The sequence below is a fragment of the Ovis canadensis genome, chromosome X (assembly GCF_042477335.2).
Source record: "Ovis canadensis isolate MfBH-ARS-UI-01 breed Bighorn chromosome X, ARS-UI_OviCan_v2, whole genome shotgun sequence".
In the NCBI taxonomy this organism is placed as follows: domain Eukaryota; kingdom Metazoa; phylum Chordata; class Mammalia; order Artiodactyla; family Bovidae; genus Ovis; species Ovis canadensis.
Genome location: NC_091727.1, coordinates 109,717,650 through 109,736,784, shown reverse-complemented (window position 1 = coordinate 109,736,784; position 19,135 = coordinate 109,717,650). Strand labels below are relative to the sequence as shown.

General features: G+C 34.7%; 1 protein-coding gene across 6 annotated transcripts in view; it reads right to left on the bottom strand.

Annotated features, from left to right (window-relative positions):
- STAG2 (STAG2 cohesin complex component) overlaps window positions 1-19,135 on the bottom strand; it is a 129,667-nt gene that overhangs the window by 27,902 nt on the left and 82,630 nt on the right. For all 6 annotated transcript variants that reach the window (XM_070290787.1, XM_070290791.1, XM_070290788.1 and 3 more), the window contains exons 15-24: window positions 10,896-11,013; window positions 10,380-10,483; window positions 9,316-9,408; window positions 9,085-9,174; window positions 8,305-8,508; window positions 6,147-6,217; window positions 5,743-5,830; window positions 5,570-5,650; window positions 3,664-3,756; window positions 1,467-1,641 (exon numbers count right to left, since the gene is read on the bottom strand). In XM_070290787.1, the coding sequence (XP_070146888.1) occupies window positions 1,467-1,641; window positions 3,664-3,756; window positions 5,570-5,650; window positions 5,743-5,830; window positions 6,147-6,217; window positions 8,305-8,508; window positions 9,085-9,174; window positions 9,316-9,408; window positions 10,380-10,483; window positions 10,896-11,013 (1,117 nt within the window). The remainder of the gene's footprint in view (window positions 1-1,466; window positions 1,642-3,663; window positions 3,757-5,569; window positions 5,651-5,742; window positions 5,831-6,146; window positions 6,218-8,304; window positions 8,509-9,084; window positions 9,175-9,315; window positions 9,409-10,379; window positions 10,484-10,895; window positions 11,014-19,135) is intronic.

Here is a 19,135-nt window from a genome sequence, read left to right as displayed (position 1 = left end):
AGTGTAAATAGAAAAACACAGTCCAAGGAGGTAAAGCAGAGTGTAATTCCAGGAATCTCCCAGAAAATTCAGGAGTATTGGCAAGCTTATTCTCATTCCTGTTTCCTATGGTCTAAATGAATTTGAGGTAGTCTGCAACTAACAAAAGGGTCATAGACAATAACTGATTTTATATCAGTGTTTGGAATATATGTTTATTGATAGAAGTTTTAAAAACTCCAACACATCTTTTAGGATCCATTTCAGATGTTAGCCTGTTTCAATGGTGTTTTGACTCTGACAGAATAGTAAGAACTTTCTCTAAATGTCCATAACATTTTGTACATATTTCTACTACTTATCAAGTTATATAATAATTATTTGCTTTTAGAAATGTCTTTTCTACTTGAATTCTTAAAAGACTATATCTCATTTTTAAAAAATATGCACAACATCTTAGTATACTACCTGCTGACTAATAAATATCAAATGAATGTCAAAAATAAAGTATAACTAAACCAAGAGCTGAAAGTGAACAGTGGAAAATTCTAGGTATATAAACTTTAGTACATGGATTTTTGATTATCTGTTTTGCCTATTTTGATTTCCCAATCCTGTTCGAGTTAAGTTTGTGATACTTGAGAACAAAATATTGATGTTATATAGCCTTCGGGCTTAACTTCAAATTAAAAACAAACCCAGAAAGAAGTCACCAAATGTTATCTGTTTTTCCACGATTTCTTGTTCAAGTAAGGCATGGTGGTGGTGGTGGTGGTTTAGTCGCCAAGTTGTGTCCGACTCTTACAACCCCATGGACTATATAGCCGGCCAGGCTCCTCTGTCCAAGGGATTCTTCAGGCAAGAATACTGGAGTGGGTTGCCATTTCCTTCTCCAGGGGATATTCCCCACCCAGGAAACAAACCCAGGTCTCCTGCACTGCAGGCAGATTCTTTACCAACTGAGCTATGAAGGAAGCCCAAGTAAGGCATCTGTGTATGCAATCAGAGTACAAAGAGTAACAATACCGAGGTTCTTCTGACTGTTTACCTGTAACATTCTGTATTGCCCCACACTTTAACGGAAAAACAATGCTATGAAAGTATACAACAAAAATGTCACTTTAACTTTTTTTTCTGCTCTAGTTACTTGAATATTGGCATTACCAATAATTAAGGGGAAAATGAAGTAAATTTTATTGATTACCTGCCTACATGCCCAGGCACTACACTAGTCACTTTGCACAATGTAATTAACTCATACAGTTCTGCAGGTAGCTACAAATTAGAAAAACAAACTCACAACTAGTGAGAAACGATATTTCATTGTCTTTATGTTACAAGAAATGAATACAAAATGCAGTGGAAAATGTACCTGCCTCACATGTTTAAGAATAAAATATGAAATAGTAGTATAACATTTTATACTGTTGCTAAATTTGATTTATGGTAGATACACAAATTTAACAAAAAGATAGCAATAAAATTACCTGCACTGTTACTGTCATCATCCTGTTCAATGAAGACATGATCCAGAATAAAGCTGAGCAACTCAGACTGCAATGAAGAATCAGGGGTGTAAACTAATGGCTCTAACATGTCACGCCCTCCTGACATAATCTGATGGCTGAAGATCATCAAAATATCACACAGAATAGTGAAGGCCTATTATAAAAAAAAAAGGGGGGGGGACAGCATGCCATAAACCAAAGTTTTTCACAAACTGCCACAAATAACTTATATATTTAACATGGAAATAAAATCCAACTCTCTGCATTTGAAACTCAGTAAAGCAATGGCTATTAAGACTTTCCTAAGACTTTAAGAGTGAAATTTTTGCAACAATAACTACTGATATTTGCACTGTGATCTACTAAATGCAAGGTAATTTCACAAATATTCTTTTTAATTTTCAGTAACTTTTAAGTGATTTGTACAATATGTTAATATCATCAAAACATGCAGTCAGAACTCAATCGCATGTCTTCTGACTCCAAACCCCACACTAAATCACAATGTCTCATGATATACATTCTCAAATATGAATTAATGTATAAACTTGATACCATTCTTCTCTTCTATCGAAGAAAAACACTTAAACCAAGAAGATGGATATCTCCTAGAAGATCTCTTAGAAGAGAGATCACAAAATCTTATTGTCAGCATGTGTGGTGATTAAGTAGAAAAAACATAATAACCAAGTATGGGCCTGCAAACTAATCACCAGGCAAAGCAGATCTTAATAATAACTTTGCCTTTTTGGAACTAACCACATTTTTTTTTCTCTTATGCTTTTATCTCTTCTTTTGGTCTCTTCCTCTCATTTTACTACTATAGAAATAATTTATACTGACCAGGATATTTGAGTTTACAAATTTTTGCAACATACACAGTAAGTATACAAAGTCATAAGCATGGTGACATTTACTAATTAGGTGAACTGGTAGGTCTTGTGAGCTAACCAGGACATATCCCTGGAGGCTTATAGGAAGACTAATAATACACAGGTTATTTAATAACCAAACAGGTAATCTCCAAGTCTTAAAAACCTGATTATACATAAAGGAGATTAGACACAATAACCCATAAAGAATTATGTGAAATAAGGAATATTAAGCTGAATATCTTGGTGGTCTATGAAAATATATCAAGTAATATTTCACGTATTAGTTTGGATCAGTGTATACTTCATTAAAAGGGCTTCCCAGGTGATGCAGTGGTAAAGAATCCACCTGCCAATGCAGGAGACACAGGTTCGATCCTTGGGTTGGGAAGATCCCCTGGAGGAGGAAATGGCAATCCCCTCTAGTACTCATGTCTGGAAAATCCCATGGACAGAGGACCCTGGTGGGCTACAGTCCATGGCGTCGCAGAGAGTCAGATACGACTGAGCAACTGAGTGCGCCTACATGCACACACACACACACACACACACACACACACACATACTTCATTAAAATCCTATTATAAGATTTTGACTATAAAATAATTTCACTATTGATACCTTCTGAAATTCTGTACCTCTTATCAGAATTGTAGAGAAGAAAATTAAGTCCCAAGTCCTTTATTGTTACAGTTCAAAACTAAATAGGCTCTTGGTCCCAGGATCAGAATTTTATTTTACAGATGGGAAAACTACCCATGGCACCAGGTAACAATGCATTTTCAGAATGAGAAAGTTGGCAGGAATGGAATTAAGAGGGCATATGAGGTGGGAAGGTAACACTTTGAAGACAGGAAAGTGATTAAGATTTTTATTTCAGACAAAGTCCACATAAGAAAAAAAACTTTACACAATCAGGACAGGCAGGAATGCCAAGATCTGATAATATTCACAGAGATAACAAAACCGGATGGACCTTTCCCTCCCTGAGGCAGACTTGCTATACCTGTTGCTTTCAGGAATAACTTACATAACTGCATACACCTACTTTGTATATATGGGTTTGTTTACCAAGTGTGGCATAAAGAAACAGTAACACAGAATGACTACAGTATAAGAGTAATCGATAATGCTCCAAATGGACTTAATATTACTTAATCTATTTTTTGAGCATGGTATATACACAGACAAATACAAGATATTTCTAGTTTGCCCAATTTTAGTATTACTTAAATTTTCTATATTAGTTCAAATATTTGTTCAGGGTTGCTTACAAAAGATCGCTATCTATAGTAGTTACTAACCTGTTCTTTAACAGTAGTATTCACATTGGTCAGGTAATGCTGACATATTTGACAGAATACCCTCATCTGTTTCTTTAAACGCAGCAAGTCCTCCTTGAAAAAAATTTAACAACATCTTAAAATACTGTATTAAAAACTCATTCAGTTTTTAAGATATTTTAAATTACATAAAGATCATCATATACTTGTGCTAACTTTTTACATTAGATTTAAATTCTTCCTTAGCATTTATCAAAAAGAAAAACAAAAACCACTTTAAAATTCTCAACAAATTGCACCTTAAAAATACCAAGTATATTAATGGATAAAATCCTAAATGATCTTTAGAATGAGAAAAAACATATATGACTATATATGGCTATTCACATAAATCCACTGCTTCAGAATGTTTAATAGGATTTACACTCCATCCTTGCTTTGTAATTAGATGGCTGGCCAAGTGATGAATGGAATAAATTAAATGATTTTTAAAAAGGGGACAGTATCTTTCATTTCTAGGATACTGATTGTGCTTTTAAAAACAGAGAGAGGCCTAACAAAAATTAGTTTCATGGTAATACTCCGCTTAAGGAAAACAAAAACAACTTAAGTCTCTAGTAAACCTAAGGATGAATCTTTTTCTAGATTTTTTTAAAGAAGTTTTTTTCTTTTTATAGATATTTACCAGTTAATTTAAAATAGAAAAGTACTCTATAAAGATCATCCACACTAATTTATTTGAGGCATTACCTTTGCCCATCTCCTGATACTGAATGCCAAACGACAGAATATCAGTACACATTCAGTGTATGTAATAGACAAGTTGAAATAACAGATTTAACTTGGAGATCGCTTTGGTAAAGAAAACTCAACCAAGTTCAGCATAATAATTTTGCACATAATAACCTTCATTTTTACCCTTTTTTCCCCTCTACTAAATGTATTACTCAATACATTTTTTTCCCCATGTTTTTAGCTCAATGCTTTTGATTTAGGTGAGCAATCATATCTGCTAATACATAGTCAATGGACCTACTACAAGTTTGATATTGAATTAAATACAGTTTCTGAGTGTGTGACAAAAAGTACACTATTCTAACAGTACTATATTATTTTTTGCAAGAGGCAAATATCCATTTGTAGATATAACAGCATCATATACTTAAAAACCTCAAAAAAATTCTAAAGTTATTCTGTGATTTTATGTGAAACAAACTTATCGAGAGGATTCCTTCTTAAGGAAAGTAACTACAAACAACTAATTCTACATCTTATAGAAATCACTTAATGTTTATAAAAATGTGCTCAAATAATATTTAAGGCAACATCTACTGCAACAAATATGATGTTTAAGTTTCTAATTTACAAATGAAAAAGTACTGTTCAGTTCAATTACTAAACACTTCAATGATTACAATTATGGATAAAATGTTGAAAGTTCTATGACCTAGTAGCTGGCATACTGCACTCAACCACAAAGTGATACTTTATGAATTTGGAACATCAGTAGAGAGATCTGAGTATGAATAAGATGATCTCCAAACAATACCAAGGTATAAGATCTAGGGATAGGTAGCTTGTAATAATTAACTTATGGAATCCAATAGCTGTATCTGTATGTTTTGAAGGTTCTTGGTCATGATTTACAAAATCTATAGTTCTTCATGCATCCAGAACTTTTGAGAATGATGTGGAAATCCATAAATTATGCCACCTACAAATGTGACTTTTTATTTTAAAACCATTCTCTAAACAAATGTTAAATATTCTTTCACGGAATATATATCAAACTACAAGTAACTATTTTTAAAAATATACATGCCTAAATAAAAGATAAGCAAGACTTTATTGAAATAATCGGTTTTATGTTTAAGTTTGCTGAAAACTTAGTAATATTTAATAAAGACGCCACTGAACCACCACAAACCTTCGTAGAGCTGCTTTCAGTTATCTTTGCAAGCTGCCAAAGGATTACATAGTGAGTACACTGCAGTGCGTGAATAACAATCTATAAAGGAACAAAAAGAACACAATTAAAATTTAAAAGTCACATATCTTCATTCTCAAAGTGAAATATATAACTTGTAAATAAATAAAAACCTGTTCAGGCATGTCTCCGTTTTCAATTCCGGTTTTCAATAGTTTGTAATTACAAGCAAACAAATCCCACTTTGAAAGATCATGGGCACTGTAAAAAAAAGAATTAAGTTATATTAAAAATTTAAGCTTAATCACATCTGTTCTGGACTTGACTGCTAACAGAATACTGTTAAAGTAAAATATAGTAAACTTCCTAACATGTACCCACAAGAACAAAAAAATGTGTACTTTAAAAAAGTATATTAGTTGAAAATTTTTTTGTTTCTCAAAGTATGACTCCAAACACTGTTTTCCGAAAAGCACAAGAAATCCAGCAAGAATTCTGACATTATAATCCCAAAACATGTAAGTTGGTTCTGATTTTGATAGTTTTAAAAAATCAGAAACTTTAAGATTCAACTTACTTATGGAAAGCAGTGATTCGCTTCAATGTTGACAATACCTGATATGCATCATCTTCATCAGGTTCTTCGCCCTATAAATGTTAATTACACCATATTAAACATTAATAATTATAAAAGTGAAAAATCTTAAGCTATTACATTTATGATACCATCCTAAAAAGAAAGAATAACATAAAGATCACAGTAATATCTTTTTCGACCCACCTCCCAGAATAATGAAAATAAAAACAAAAATAAACAAAGACCTATTTAAACTCAAAAGCTTTTTTGTAGCAAAGGAAACAATAAACAAAACACCACCCACAGACTAGAGAAAATATTTGCAAATAATGTGATCAACAAGGTGTTAGTCTCCAAAATTACAAACAGCTCATGATGTTTAACATCATCAAAACAAACAACTGAATCAAAAAACAGGCAGAAGAACTAAATAGACATTTCTCCAAAGAAGACATACAGATGGCCAAGAGGCACATGAAAAGATTCTCAACATTGTTAATTATTAAGAGGAATGCAAATCAAAACTATAATGAGGTATCACTTCACCTCAGTCAAAATGGTTACCACCAAAAAACCTATAAAACAATACATGCTGGAGAGGGTATGGAGAAGGGAATCTTTGTGGGAACTCTTTCTGGGACAAAACCTGGTATAGCCACTATGGAGAACAGTAAGAAGGTTCCTTAAAAAACTAAAAGTAGAGCTACCATATGATCTAGCAATCCCACTCCTGGGAAGGTACCCAGAGAAAAACATGGTCCGAAAGGATATATGCACCCCCAATGTTCGCTGCAGCACTGTTAACAGTAGCCAAGACACAGAAGCAACCTAAATGTCCATCAGACAGAGGAATGGATAAAGAACATGTGGTACATATATACAATGGAATATTACTCAGCCATTAAAAAGAATGAAGTGATGCCATTTACAGCAACATGGATGGACCTAGAGATTGTCATGCTGAGTAAAGTCAGAGAAGGAGAAATACATGACACCCCTTATGTGCAGAATCTTAAAAGAAATGATACAAATGAACTTACTTACAAAACAGAAACAGACTTAAAGAACAAACTTATGATTGCCAGGTGGGAGAAGGATGGAGGGAAAGGATAGGTAGGGAGTTTGGGATGGACAGGTACACACTGCTATATTTAAAATGGCTAACTGTATAGGTTCTACTGGATAGCACATGGAACTCTGCTCAATGTTATGTGGCAGCATGGGTGGGAGAGGAATTTGGAGGGAGAATGAATACATGTATATGTATGCCTAAGTCTCTTTGTTGTCCACCTAAAACTAACACATCATTGTTAATCAGCTACATTCCAATATAAACCTTTTTTTAAAAAAAAGAATCATATCCAGCCAAGGGTAGTCATTAAAATTAACTAAAAATGTAATCATTGTACATCAACATATTTACACAAACTTCCAATTAAGCAAAACTTAGTAAGTATGAAATGTTACACAGAGAAATAAGAAAGTTTAAGAACTAATTGTTAAACAAATACTGGAAATTACAAAAATCTGTATCATTTTTGCAGCATTTATGACAAAAGTGATGTGGAAAAACCTAAATCTGAGAATCATGAGTTTTTACTTTATGCAAATCAACTAAACTGTTGAGTATATCTTTCCAGAAAAAATAAAAACCACAATAAAAATACAAGTGTATTTGAATATCATGCTTAAGCCTCTTTGGAAATAGAACTGAACAATGAAACACCAAAATGAACAGTTTCTGTAATTTATCAAGGCTTTATAATATCAAAGATCATAAATAAATCAACTTCCAAACCATTAAGAAATAACCCAATTTTTGAGGTTACATGGAAACAATCTAGCTCGACTTTTCTGTTCCCTGTTCCCTAACAGCCTCCTGTTCAACTAAACCCTGGAAAACTTTCCAGATCATTTCTTTAAATTAGAAAAAAGGGAAAGGTGTTAATTTTGCTTTCACCATCTCTTAAGTTACAGATTCTTGCCACCTCCCTCTCTTGGTGGAGAAAAAACAGAATCATAGAACAGAAAGTCTGAATGTCTTTTTAGCATACTACTAAGGACTATCACCAAGACTGTGACTGACCTGGTTATGGAGAAGGTAGGGGTGGGTGGGGCCACAGTGGGGGACAGCTGACTAAATACTTGTAATACATACCTCTTGCAGAAAATCTTCAAGAAGCCGGTTAAATTTATCTGCCAACTCATCTATCAGTTGACTTCTTGAAATATCTACTCTGTTGAAAATTGTGAACTCTTCATTACAGAGTGCATGGTAAGTTTTAGAACATGCTTCCAAAACATCTGTATCTGTGTGCTTCTCTACAATATTCCGGATCTGTCGTAATAAGGCATCCAAATGCTGCAAAATCAAAGTTTCTTCATTAAAACTAAGGCATGTATGATGACAGGCATAAAATGACTGCACAACTGGGGTGAAAAGCTTCAAATACAGTAACTTTACAATAGTAGCACACACATTTTAAGTTTTTCTAGCCAAAAAATGCACTAACCCACCCAAACTTATTTCCCCTACTTCAACAGGAATAATATTATCTATCTCACAGGGCTTTGGTAAGATGTTAATACATATAAATATATATGTTCCTGGAACACAGTGAATGCATTCAATGAATGTTAGCTGTTTCATTTTGCAATTGTTCTTATCCAGTTACACCAATCTCCATAAATGGTCAGTGACATAGTAACATAACGTCTAGGAAGGAGGGTATTGCTATCAACATGAATCAAAGGGAAACCTCATTAATGCCATTCTCTAAATCCAACTATCTAAAATATGTAAGGCATACAATATATAGGCTTCCTTTATATTAAATGCTATAAAAACATATTTCAAAAAATATAAATAAGCAATATGATGGGATGAACTATATTAACAATTTTTCTTTAAGGTTTATTACACACAGAAACACCCTACCTTTTCTAATCGTCCAGTGGTATATATTTCCAAATCAAAGTACTGCGGCAACTGCAACAAGTTAGTCACCTTTTCAGCATCTATAGAGTACTTTGAAATAAAAAAAGAATCATATCAAAAACATCACAATAATGGTAAGGAAATATTATGATAAGTAGAAAATTCTGTATGGCATTTCCAAACAAAACCTGTAATTTCTTAACAACACTCTTGATACCAACACAAACTTACCTTAGCTAATAACTGAGGAAGGGCCACAGCAAAAAGTTCAGTGATTTTTGTCCTGTCATCCAACTGGGTCTTCTTCTCCTTTGCTGTAAGCACCTAAGGAAACACAACAAAGTTTCCAAGTATTTATTAATAAGCCCATTGACACTGTTAGGTGCTCAAGGTTAAATATTCAAAATAAGTAATAAAATGACATTTTAAATGATGGATACAAAACTTTCTACTATAAAACTTGAAACCCAGAAGTAACAAAGAGAATAGCCTGCGCATTATCTTTTTAAAAAACTTTCAATAGTTCTAGAGACAAAATCAATACCAAATTAGACTAACCTACCCTAAGTTTGGATGAAAAGAAAAGCAGCTAGAAAATACAGTTTATTACTTTATATAGTCATGGAAGTGAGTACGATTTCAGTCAACTGTAAGTTGTGCCATGATCCATGGGTTATGAATTCAATATAATTAACTACTAGTAATTATAAAAGAACAACAACAACAACAAAACCAAAAAGAGAATTGAATGTATGATGTAAGTTGTAATATTGTAACTTATATAACTGCTTCATTTATATACAAAAACACATATATAGATGTGTACTAGGTCACAATATAAAAATTATTTTTGTGCTTCACAAAGTTTGAAAGCCTGTGCAACCGTTGGTCTACAATACATTCGAACTTTGAAACAATGCATTAAAATTTAGTCCCAGGAAACAGAAATTTCCCCCATTTTAATGAATGATGCTCTTACTTTTATTTAAAGAAAGTAAATCTGTAAATAAATCAAAACAGACAAATACACCATTCTAAAATGATGCACAGCAAGCAATCTTTACAGGGACTGACAATCACTATAGTAAACTAACAAAGTATCTTATAGAAGGAATGCAGACTTCCCAAACTGCTAATGCTTTAAAATTCACTTCTAACGTATTTATAAGCAAAGATCACCTAAAAAATAAAATTTAAGATTAAAAAATTTGACTATATAGCTACAAATAAGAACTTAAAAAAAGATATTAAAAAAGAGACATATAATTTAGAACACTGAAAATATGTTGGCGTACCCTTTTTCCTGTCCCTCTCCCCACAGGAGGATGACATTCAGCAGCTTGTCTAATGGTACAAAGCATTATTTCAATCAGAGCACTCTCTTGTCTGTCTGTTAGCGCTGGGAAAAAAAAATAATCAGAAAGAGTTAACCTATTTTTTTCTCTATATGCCATTTATAATCATTACATAACAGTTCTTGTGCCTGACAGAATCTGACCTAATGTACTAAAGAAAATCCTATTACTATATCACAAAAAGGATCAGAACAAGTTAAAACTTACTAAACATTATAAATCTGTAAACCACCAGTCCACAATATGAGAAATGAAAATATGAACAGATGCAAAAAAATAAAATGTAATAAAACATCACAAATATTGGCAGAAACTATACCTTTCTAATATTCATGTATATGAAAACAAAATTACCCAAAGACTTTGAATCAACTATTTTAATGCTAAACTGGAATAAGTAAAATCTGTTTTCAAAATTACCTAGACAATAAAAATACCATAATTAAACATCCTTACCTTCCTCTCCACTAAGTGGCTCCTCCAGCAACAAGCTATTCATACATTCCCAGTCTTTGAGCAGCTCAGTAGCACAGTCCCACATGCTATCCACAAGGTATGCTGCATGCTCATGTAACTAAAATTTAAAAAGAACAATGTGCTCTTAGACAAATACCATACTGCTAAGTTGCTTCAGTTGTGTCTGACTCTGTGCAACCCCATAGACAGCAGCCCACCAGGCTCCCCCTTCCCTGGGATCATCCAGGCAAGAATACTGGAGTGGGTTGCCATTTCCTTCTCCAATGCAAATACCATACTAGCCTTAATCAAAAGAATGGAAGCTTTGTTGGCACCATACACAAACTCAAACAACAATGTTTTTTAATGTCAAGTGGAAGGAAGGAAAGAGAAGAATTGCCTTAGCTTGCTAAGTGTAAGTAAATACTGTTAGGTATTACCATTTCTCATGATAATCATTAATATGAAAACTGTTTTTGAAGAGATTATATGCATGCATTTAGTTATTACCTGACTCAAAACAGTCATCCCGTGTGAGGTCTCAGCCACGGAGTGGACGCACTCCCTGGGACCCTTTCCCAATTGGGCCTCCAGATGCACTGTGACACGGGACTTTCGAGCACTATTTAAGTCTGAATGTTGGTCAAAACCCAATTTGGTGATGTACTTTCTGCTCTATTTCTCTTTTCTTTTAATGTTAGTATATTGAAAGTAAGCTAGGTAATTCTTTCTTAAATATCTGTATTATTTATTTGTACGTAACAAGTGACTTATTTTGTTAACAAATCCTTTGAACCTGAAATGAAAGTGTAAACTTTCTGCAAAACATTAATTGGCGCTGTTAGCAGGATTTGTGAGACAAAATGCCTCTCTTTAAGGGAAAAAAGAGATTAAGATTGATGAAGTTTTTATTCCTAGATTGGAAGATTCACCTTATTACTCGTTAGCTGGTGAATGGGATTCACTGAACTGTGTGAGAATTGGAACCTTAAATTTTGTGGCTTGTGCTGATTGAGAATGGTTAAGAATGTGCCACGCTAGGTGAAAGGCTGGATGGTCCTCTCCCTACCGTAAGGTACATGAATTTAACTTAAAATTGTCTAACGAGAAGTTAGACATAATTGGAAAAAGAATTATGTGATTTTTGAGGACGACTGTCCATGTTACAATGCCAAAATTATATTTTAATTGATCAAATAAATCACTAACTCAGCTCTCCCAGTGTCCCCCACTCCCCTTTCTCCTTTCTTTGCCCTGTTGCTGCCTTACACCCCTCCATCTGCCTCTGTCTCCCTCTCCATCAGCTAATCCCCTTCTAACTTTTCCTATCTATCAGTGGGGGGAGGGGAAGCCCAACTTCTTCCACTCCTTCTGCACATTAGCAATTTTTTTTTTCCCTGCCCTGTCCAGAGTCAACTTGAGCACTACTTGGTCAATATTTTAGCTATAAAACTATGGCTACAGAAACAAAAGATTGCTGGGAGAAATATCAATAACCTCAGATATGCAGATGACACCACCCTTATGGCAGAAAGCGAAGAACTGTAAGAGCCTCTTGATAAAAGTGAAACAGGAGAGTGAAAAAGTTGGCTTAAAGCTCAACATTCAGAAAACGAAGATCATGGCATCTGGTCCCATCACTTCATGGGAAATAGATGGGGAAACAGTGGAAACAGTGTCAGACTTTATTTTTTTTTTATTTTTTTGAGCTCCAAAATCACTGCAGATGGTGACTGCAGCCATGAAATTAAAAGACGCTTACTCCTTGAAAGGAAAGTTATGACCAACCTAGACAGCATATTCAAAAGCAGAGACATTACTTTGCCAACAAAGTCCGTCTAGTCAAGGCTATGGTTTTTCCAGTGGCCATGTATGGATGTGAGAGTTGGACTATAAAGAAAGCTGAGTGCCAAAGTATTGATGCTTTTGAATTGTGGTGATGGAGAAGACTCTTGAAAACTCCTTGTACTTCAAGGAGATCCAACAAATTCATCCTAAAGGAAATCAGTCCTGAATATTCACTGGAAGGATTGGTGCTGAAGCTGAAACTCCAATACTTTGGCCACCTGATGTGAAGAACTGACTCACTGGAAAAAACCCTGATGCTGGGAAAGAATGAGGGCAGGGGGAGAAGCAGACGACAGAGGATGAGATGGTTGGATGGCATCACCGACCCAATGGACATGAGTTTGAGTAAACTTGGGGAGTTGGTGATGGACAGGGAGGCCTGGAGTGCTGTAGTCCATGGGGTCGCGAACAGTTGGACTCAACTGAACTGAACAGAAAGGCAAGATGACTTTTTTGGCACAGGATGGCCATGGTATTCTTTAGACTCTGGAGAAAACTGGTTAAAATAATTTTTTTTTTCCTTTGAAACTGCAAAACCAGTTCTTTTTACATATGCAATTAAAAACAGCTAGCTTTTTACAAAGGCCTGCCTAGGAAAAAGCTTGAAGTTAACCTTTGCCTGGGCTTTCCAGATGGTACTAGTGGTAAAGAATCTGTCTGCTAATGCAGGAGCTGCAAGAGACATGGGTTCAATCCCTGGGTTTGGAAGATCCCCTCAAGGATTCCCCTGGGCAGAGGAATTTAACTTACAACTGGAGCCCTGGTAGGCTACAGTCCATGGGGTCACGAAGAGTTTGAGAGGACTGAAGCAATTTAGGATGGCACACAACCTACGCCATGTCCTTGAAATACAGAGCCCAATTTGCCTGAGACCTCTGCTTTGGGCAAATGGAAATTTCAAGCCAAGATTAAAAAATAAATAAATAAAGGGAAAGAGAGAAAAGAGTCAAAGAGACATTTTAAATCTCAAGTGGAAAACTATGAGATCCTCTGTCTGTCTGTCTGGATTTATCTATGTCTCTGTGTGTGTCTTTGTTTTTGGATAATATGAGGTTAGTTTGTAAATGAGCTCTAATTCAACTGGCTTAAAGAATAGTAAACGCTTACAAATCAATTACAAGAGAAATTAACCTAAATGAATTTCAGCTTCACGTGAACTGCGACATATTCAATATTAAATATCTAGTATTAATGCTTGTTTGCAAATCTAATTAAGACACGTCTGAGTCATCAATATTGTGTAATACTTTTATTGTGCCTAGGTTTAATGCAAGCTAAATTTGTCAACAAGGAAAGTAACTCAAGTGAAGAAACTTTTTTTAAAAAAAAATGAAAAACAGAAATGGAACAAGAGCTTTTAGATAAACTCTATTAAAACTAATTATATTTAAGGAACGGCTATCTAAAATAGTCTCTCCAGATTGGGGTAACCGGAATTTCTATGCTTGTGCTAAACTAAGTGATAAACATTTACTGAAATTTTTCCAAAATTCATTTCATTTCCAAATAAAATAAAATTTTGAAACATTAATTGCTGAACACTAACTTTCTCTTACAGAGAAATTAGAGAGATTTTGGACCATTAATGAATATGTTTGGTGCCATCCTGAGATGCTGTCTATAAGAAAGCAAATGCTTTCAGAAATTAAAACTGGTACTTATGTTCACCAATATACACAATGCTAATATTAAGGGCAGTTCATGGTCAGTTAGGGAAAATAGGTTAAAAAAAAGAAAGAAAGAAAGAAAAAAGGTATGAGAAATGAAATGACATTTTATTAAGAAAAAAGAAAGTAGGTCTGACTTACAGGTGGCTGTTTCTAAAAAAACAAAGTAATTAAGAAAAAGAGAGAGAGAGAGAGAGGCCTTATGAAAAGTGGACCCCAAGAAAAGAGTTTTGCATATAATACAAGTTTTCTTGAGATGTTGAACTGCCTTTGATAATGGATTTTAAGTTTCTTTACCTCTGGAGTAATCTGTTCTATGTTTACCTTTGAAATCTTTTGTTAACTTTTGGCTAATCTTGTGCTAACTTTGTTTGTTTACCAATGACCTATATACTATTTAACAGTTATAAATCCTGTTGATATTTTTGGCAAAACTTACTAAAATTAAATTCTAATGAAGTTCTTTTGACCTCTAGCTGGCTTTAGGATGCTTCAGAGGGCCCCTGAGACATCCAAAAGAGAGGTATTAAAATACCTGGGTTCATTTGACATGTTAAATTACATGGGAAATACTGTTGGAGGGGTGATAAATCTTCTCAGGTTATACTGTATGGTTGATATTACTACTATAGATATTCTGAAATTATGTGGAATTCATAAAGATATGATATGTCCTGATAAAATGTTGTCAATTACAATTTTAGTTATCATATTTAAGTGTTACACATCACACCAATGACCAGATTGCTTTGTCAACTGTAATACAATCAGATTTTAAACATGCCTTCAATGGTTTCACCCCAATGCCTTTGAAAGAATACTGCTACTTCTTCAAAATTTATGGAAAAGACTTTTCTAATATTAACCAGATAAACAAATTTTGTTATTAACAGTAAGCTGGTACCATTCTGAAGGAGATCAACCCTGGGATTTCTTTGGAAGGAATGATGCTAAAGCTGAAACTCTAGTACTTTGGCCACCTCATGCGAAGAGTTGACTCACTGGAAAAGACTCTGATGCTGGGAGGGATTGAGGGCAGGAGGACAAGGGGACGACAGAGGATGAGACGGCTGGATGGCATCACTGACGCAATGGATGTGAGTCTGAGTGAACTCCAGGAGTTGGTGATGGACAGGGAGGCCTGGCGTGCTGTGATTCATGCGGTCGCAAAGAGTCGGACACAACTAAGCAAATGAACTGAACTGAACGGATCTGAACTGAACTGAAGCTGGTACCAAACTGGTATTTGGTTTTCTCTCTTTGTTAAGAGAACAAAGTTTTCTTAGAATATGGCTTTTGACAAGAGATTGTGAATTTCTTTGCCTTTAAGTGATTTATATTTGTTTTTAAAGTCTTTTGTTATTTTGGTAAAGTAAGTAAGCATTCTCTATGAAGATTATGGTACATGTAGATAAAGCTTCTTCTGCTTCTACAAAATTAACCCCTTCCTGTCAAACTACTGCTATCCTGATGCCCTTAAAACATGGCAAATAGTCTACTCCTAAACTGGGGAATTTAAAATGGGTAAGCAACAGCTGTAAATCAAACAGTCAGGGCTATGGGAAATCCAAGACTGCCACTTGGCTTTTCCAGGCTCCCTGACAAAGGTCATTTTTATTTGATGGGATAAAGCATTCCCTGGCTGCAGGGTTAATGCCCTCACAATGAAAAATGTTTATGTTTCACTGAACATTAAATCTTAGTTTTGTTCCTCACTTCTGAGATAGTTCCTTGTTGTTATATTACTAAAAATTTAATTAAGTTGTTAAAAGGACACTCTAATTTTGTTTCTAATGCTTGTATCAGCAGTCAAGCTTCAGATAAAGATTAAATGCTCCATGATGTACAACCAGGGGATTAACACCTGGATATAACCATTTAACTAAGTTAGATGACCTCGGGTACACTGAGCTATACTGAATGAAAGTTCCTGACTTAAATTCTTGCTTGTGACGTTACTAATAACTGCTAGTTGTATTATTTTCTATGTTGCCTGTTTCACAAAATTGTTGTCTTTTACATTTCCAAGTATGTGACTGAGCCAATGATAAAATAATGATATGTACAGTTCCACAGAACTTAGTACCTGAGGGGGACTAGTTCCAAGACCACTCATAGATTTTCCAAGGATGCTCAAGTTAATGGTATAAAGTGAAGTGAAAATGAAAGTCACTCAGTCGTACCTGCCTCTTTGCAGACAGGCCAGAATTCTCCAGGCCAGAATACTGGAGTGGGTAACCTTTCCCTTCTCCAGGGGATCTTCCCAACCCAAGGATCGAACCCAGGTCTCCCACATTGCAGGCGCATTCTTTATCAGCTGAGCCACAAAGGAAACCCAATGATATAAAATGGTATAGTATTTACACATAACCTATTCTCATCCTTTCATATACTTTAAATCAACTCTAGATAACTTATAATACGTAATACAATGCAAATACTATGTGAATAGTTGACAGTACATGGCAAATTCAAGTTTGGCTTTTTCAAACTTCTGGAATTTAAAAAAAATATTTTCAATCCACTATTAGTTGAATCCCCTGCTGGCTGAATCTGTGCACAGATGGGGGGCTGGCAATTGTATTACATAAGTGAACTACTCTCAGTTATAAAATATACTACAAATATATTGTAACATAATGGGAGTGGTAATGATTATGTAAAGCATAAAATACATGATTACTTATCAATTCACTGACTTCCCTGGTGGCTCAGATGGTAAAAGCATCTGCCTACAATGAGGGAGACCTGGGTTCGATCCCTGGGTAGGGAAGATCCCCGGGAGAAAGAAATGGCAATCAACTCCAGTACCCTTGCCTGGAAAATCCCATGGATGGAGGAGCCTGATAGGCTACAGTCCATTGGGTCGCAAAGTCGGACACAACTGAGTGACTTCACTTTCACTTTATCAATTCACTATATAAGTAAATCATTTATCTTCAGTGTGTGAAGCTTTAAAGGGCCCTACAGCTATCCAACACATTTTAGGAGACAAACATTACCATGATACCAAAACCCATCAAAGACATTAAACTTAAAATACACACACATACCAACACATTGCATGAACATGGAGAAAACATTCTCAAAAAAATCAGTAAACTGAAACCAACAATATGTAAAAAGGATAACAGATCACAACTAAGTAGAAGTTAGGTTATCCTAGGAATGCAAGGTTGAGTCAACATTCAAAAAACCAATCAATATAATTCACCACATTAATGTAATGAGAGATACATACAATAAAGGATAAAGAAAAAGCACTGGACAGAAGTCAACATCCACTCATGATAAAACTTCTCAGCACCCACACACTTATGGACAATCAATCTTTGACAAATGAGAATTGAATATACAATGGAAAAAAGACAGTCTCTTCAGCAAGTAGTGTTGGGAAAGCTGGACAGCCTCAAGTAAACCAAAGAAGCTAGAAGACACCCTCTCACCACACACAGAAATAAACTCAAAATGGCTCAAAGACTTAAATATAAGACAGGACAACATAAAATTCCCAGAAGAAAACATTCTCTGACATAAATCATAGCAATCTTAGGTTAACCTCTCAAGGCAAAAGAAATAAAAACAAACAAATGCAACCTAGTCAAACTTATAAGCTTTTACACAGCAAAGGAAAGCATAAACAAAATGAAAAAAATAACCTAATGACCGTGAGAAAACATTTGCAAACAATGTGATGGACAAGGGCTTAACTGACAGAATATACAAACAACTCATACAACTCAATATCAATAAAACAAACAATCTAATCAAAAAAAGGACAGAAGACCTAAACAGACATTTCTCCAAAAACATACAGATGGCCAACAGGCACATAAAAAGAAGCTTATCATTGCTAATTATTTGAGAAATGCAAATCAAAACTACAATGAGGTACCACCTCACACTGGTCAGAATGGCCACGTCTACAAATAATAAAAGGCTGAAAAGGATGTGGAGAAAAGGGAACCCTCCTACACTGTTGGTAAAAATGTAAATTGGTGCAGTCAATATGGAAAACAGTATGGAGGTTCCTCAAAAAACTAAAAATAGAGTTGCCATATAATTCAGCAATCCCACTCCTGGGCATATATCCAGAGAAAACTATAATTTGAAAAGATGCATGCACCCCTATGTTCATAGCAGCACTATTTTCAATTGGCAAGATATGGAAACAAATTAAATGTCCATCAACACATGAATGGAAGGGTATAGGGACTTCCCTAGCAGTTCAGTTGTTAAGATAATAAAATAATGCCATTTGCAACAACATGGATGGACCTAGAGATTAGCATACTAAGCAAAGTCAGAAAGAAAAAGACAAATACCACACGGTATCACTTATATGTAGAATCTAAAATATGATACAAACTTATCAACAAAACAAAAACAGACTTACAGACATAAAGAATAGACTTGTGGTTGCCAAGGCAGAGAAGAGGTGGGGAAGAAAAGAACTTGGTGCTTGGGATTAGCAGATGTAAGCCATTATATATAAGAGGGGTAAAAAAGAAGGTTTTAGTACAGCACAGGGAAGTATATTTAATAACCTTTGATAAACCATAATGAAAAAAATGTGAAAAGTATGTATGTGTGTCAGTGTATATAAATTGATTCACTTTGCTGAATCAATTATGTTTCAATAAAATTTTTAAACAACTTCTCAGCAAAAGAAGGGATAGGAGGAAACATCCTCAATATAATAAGCAGCTACACAACACCTGTAAC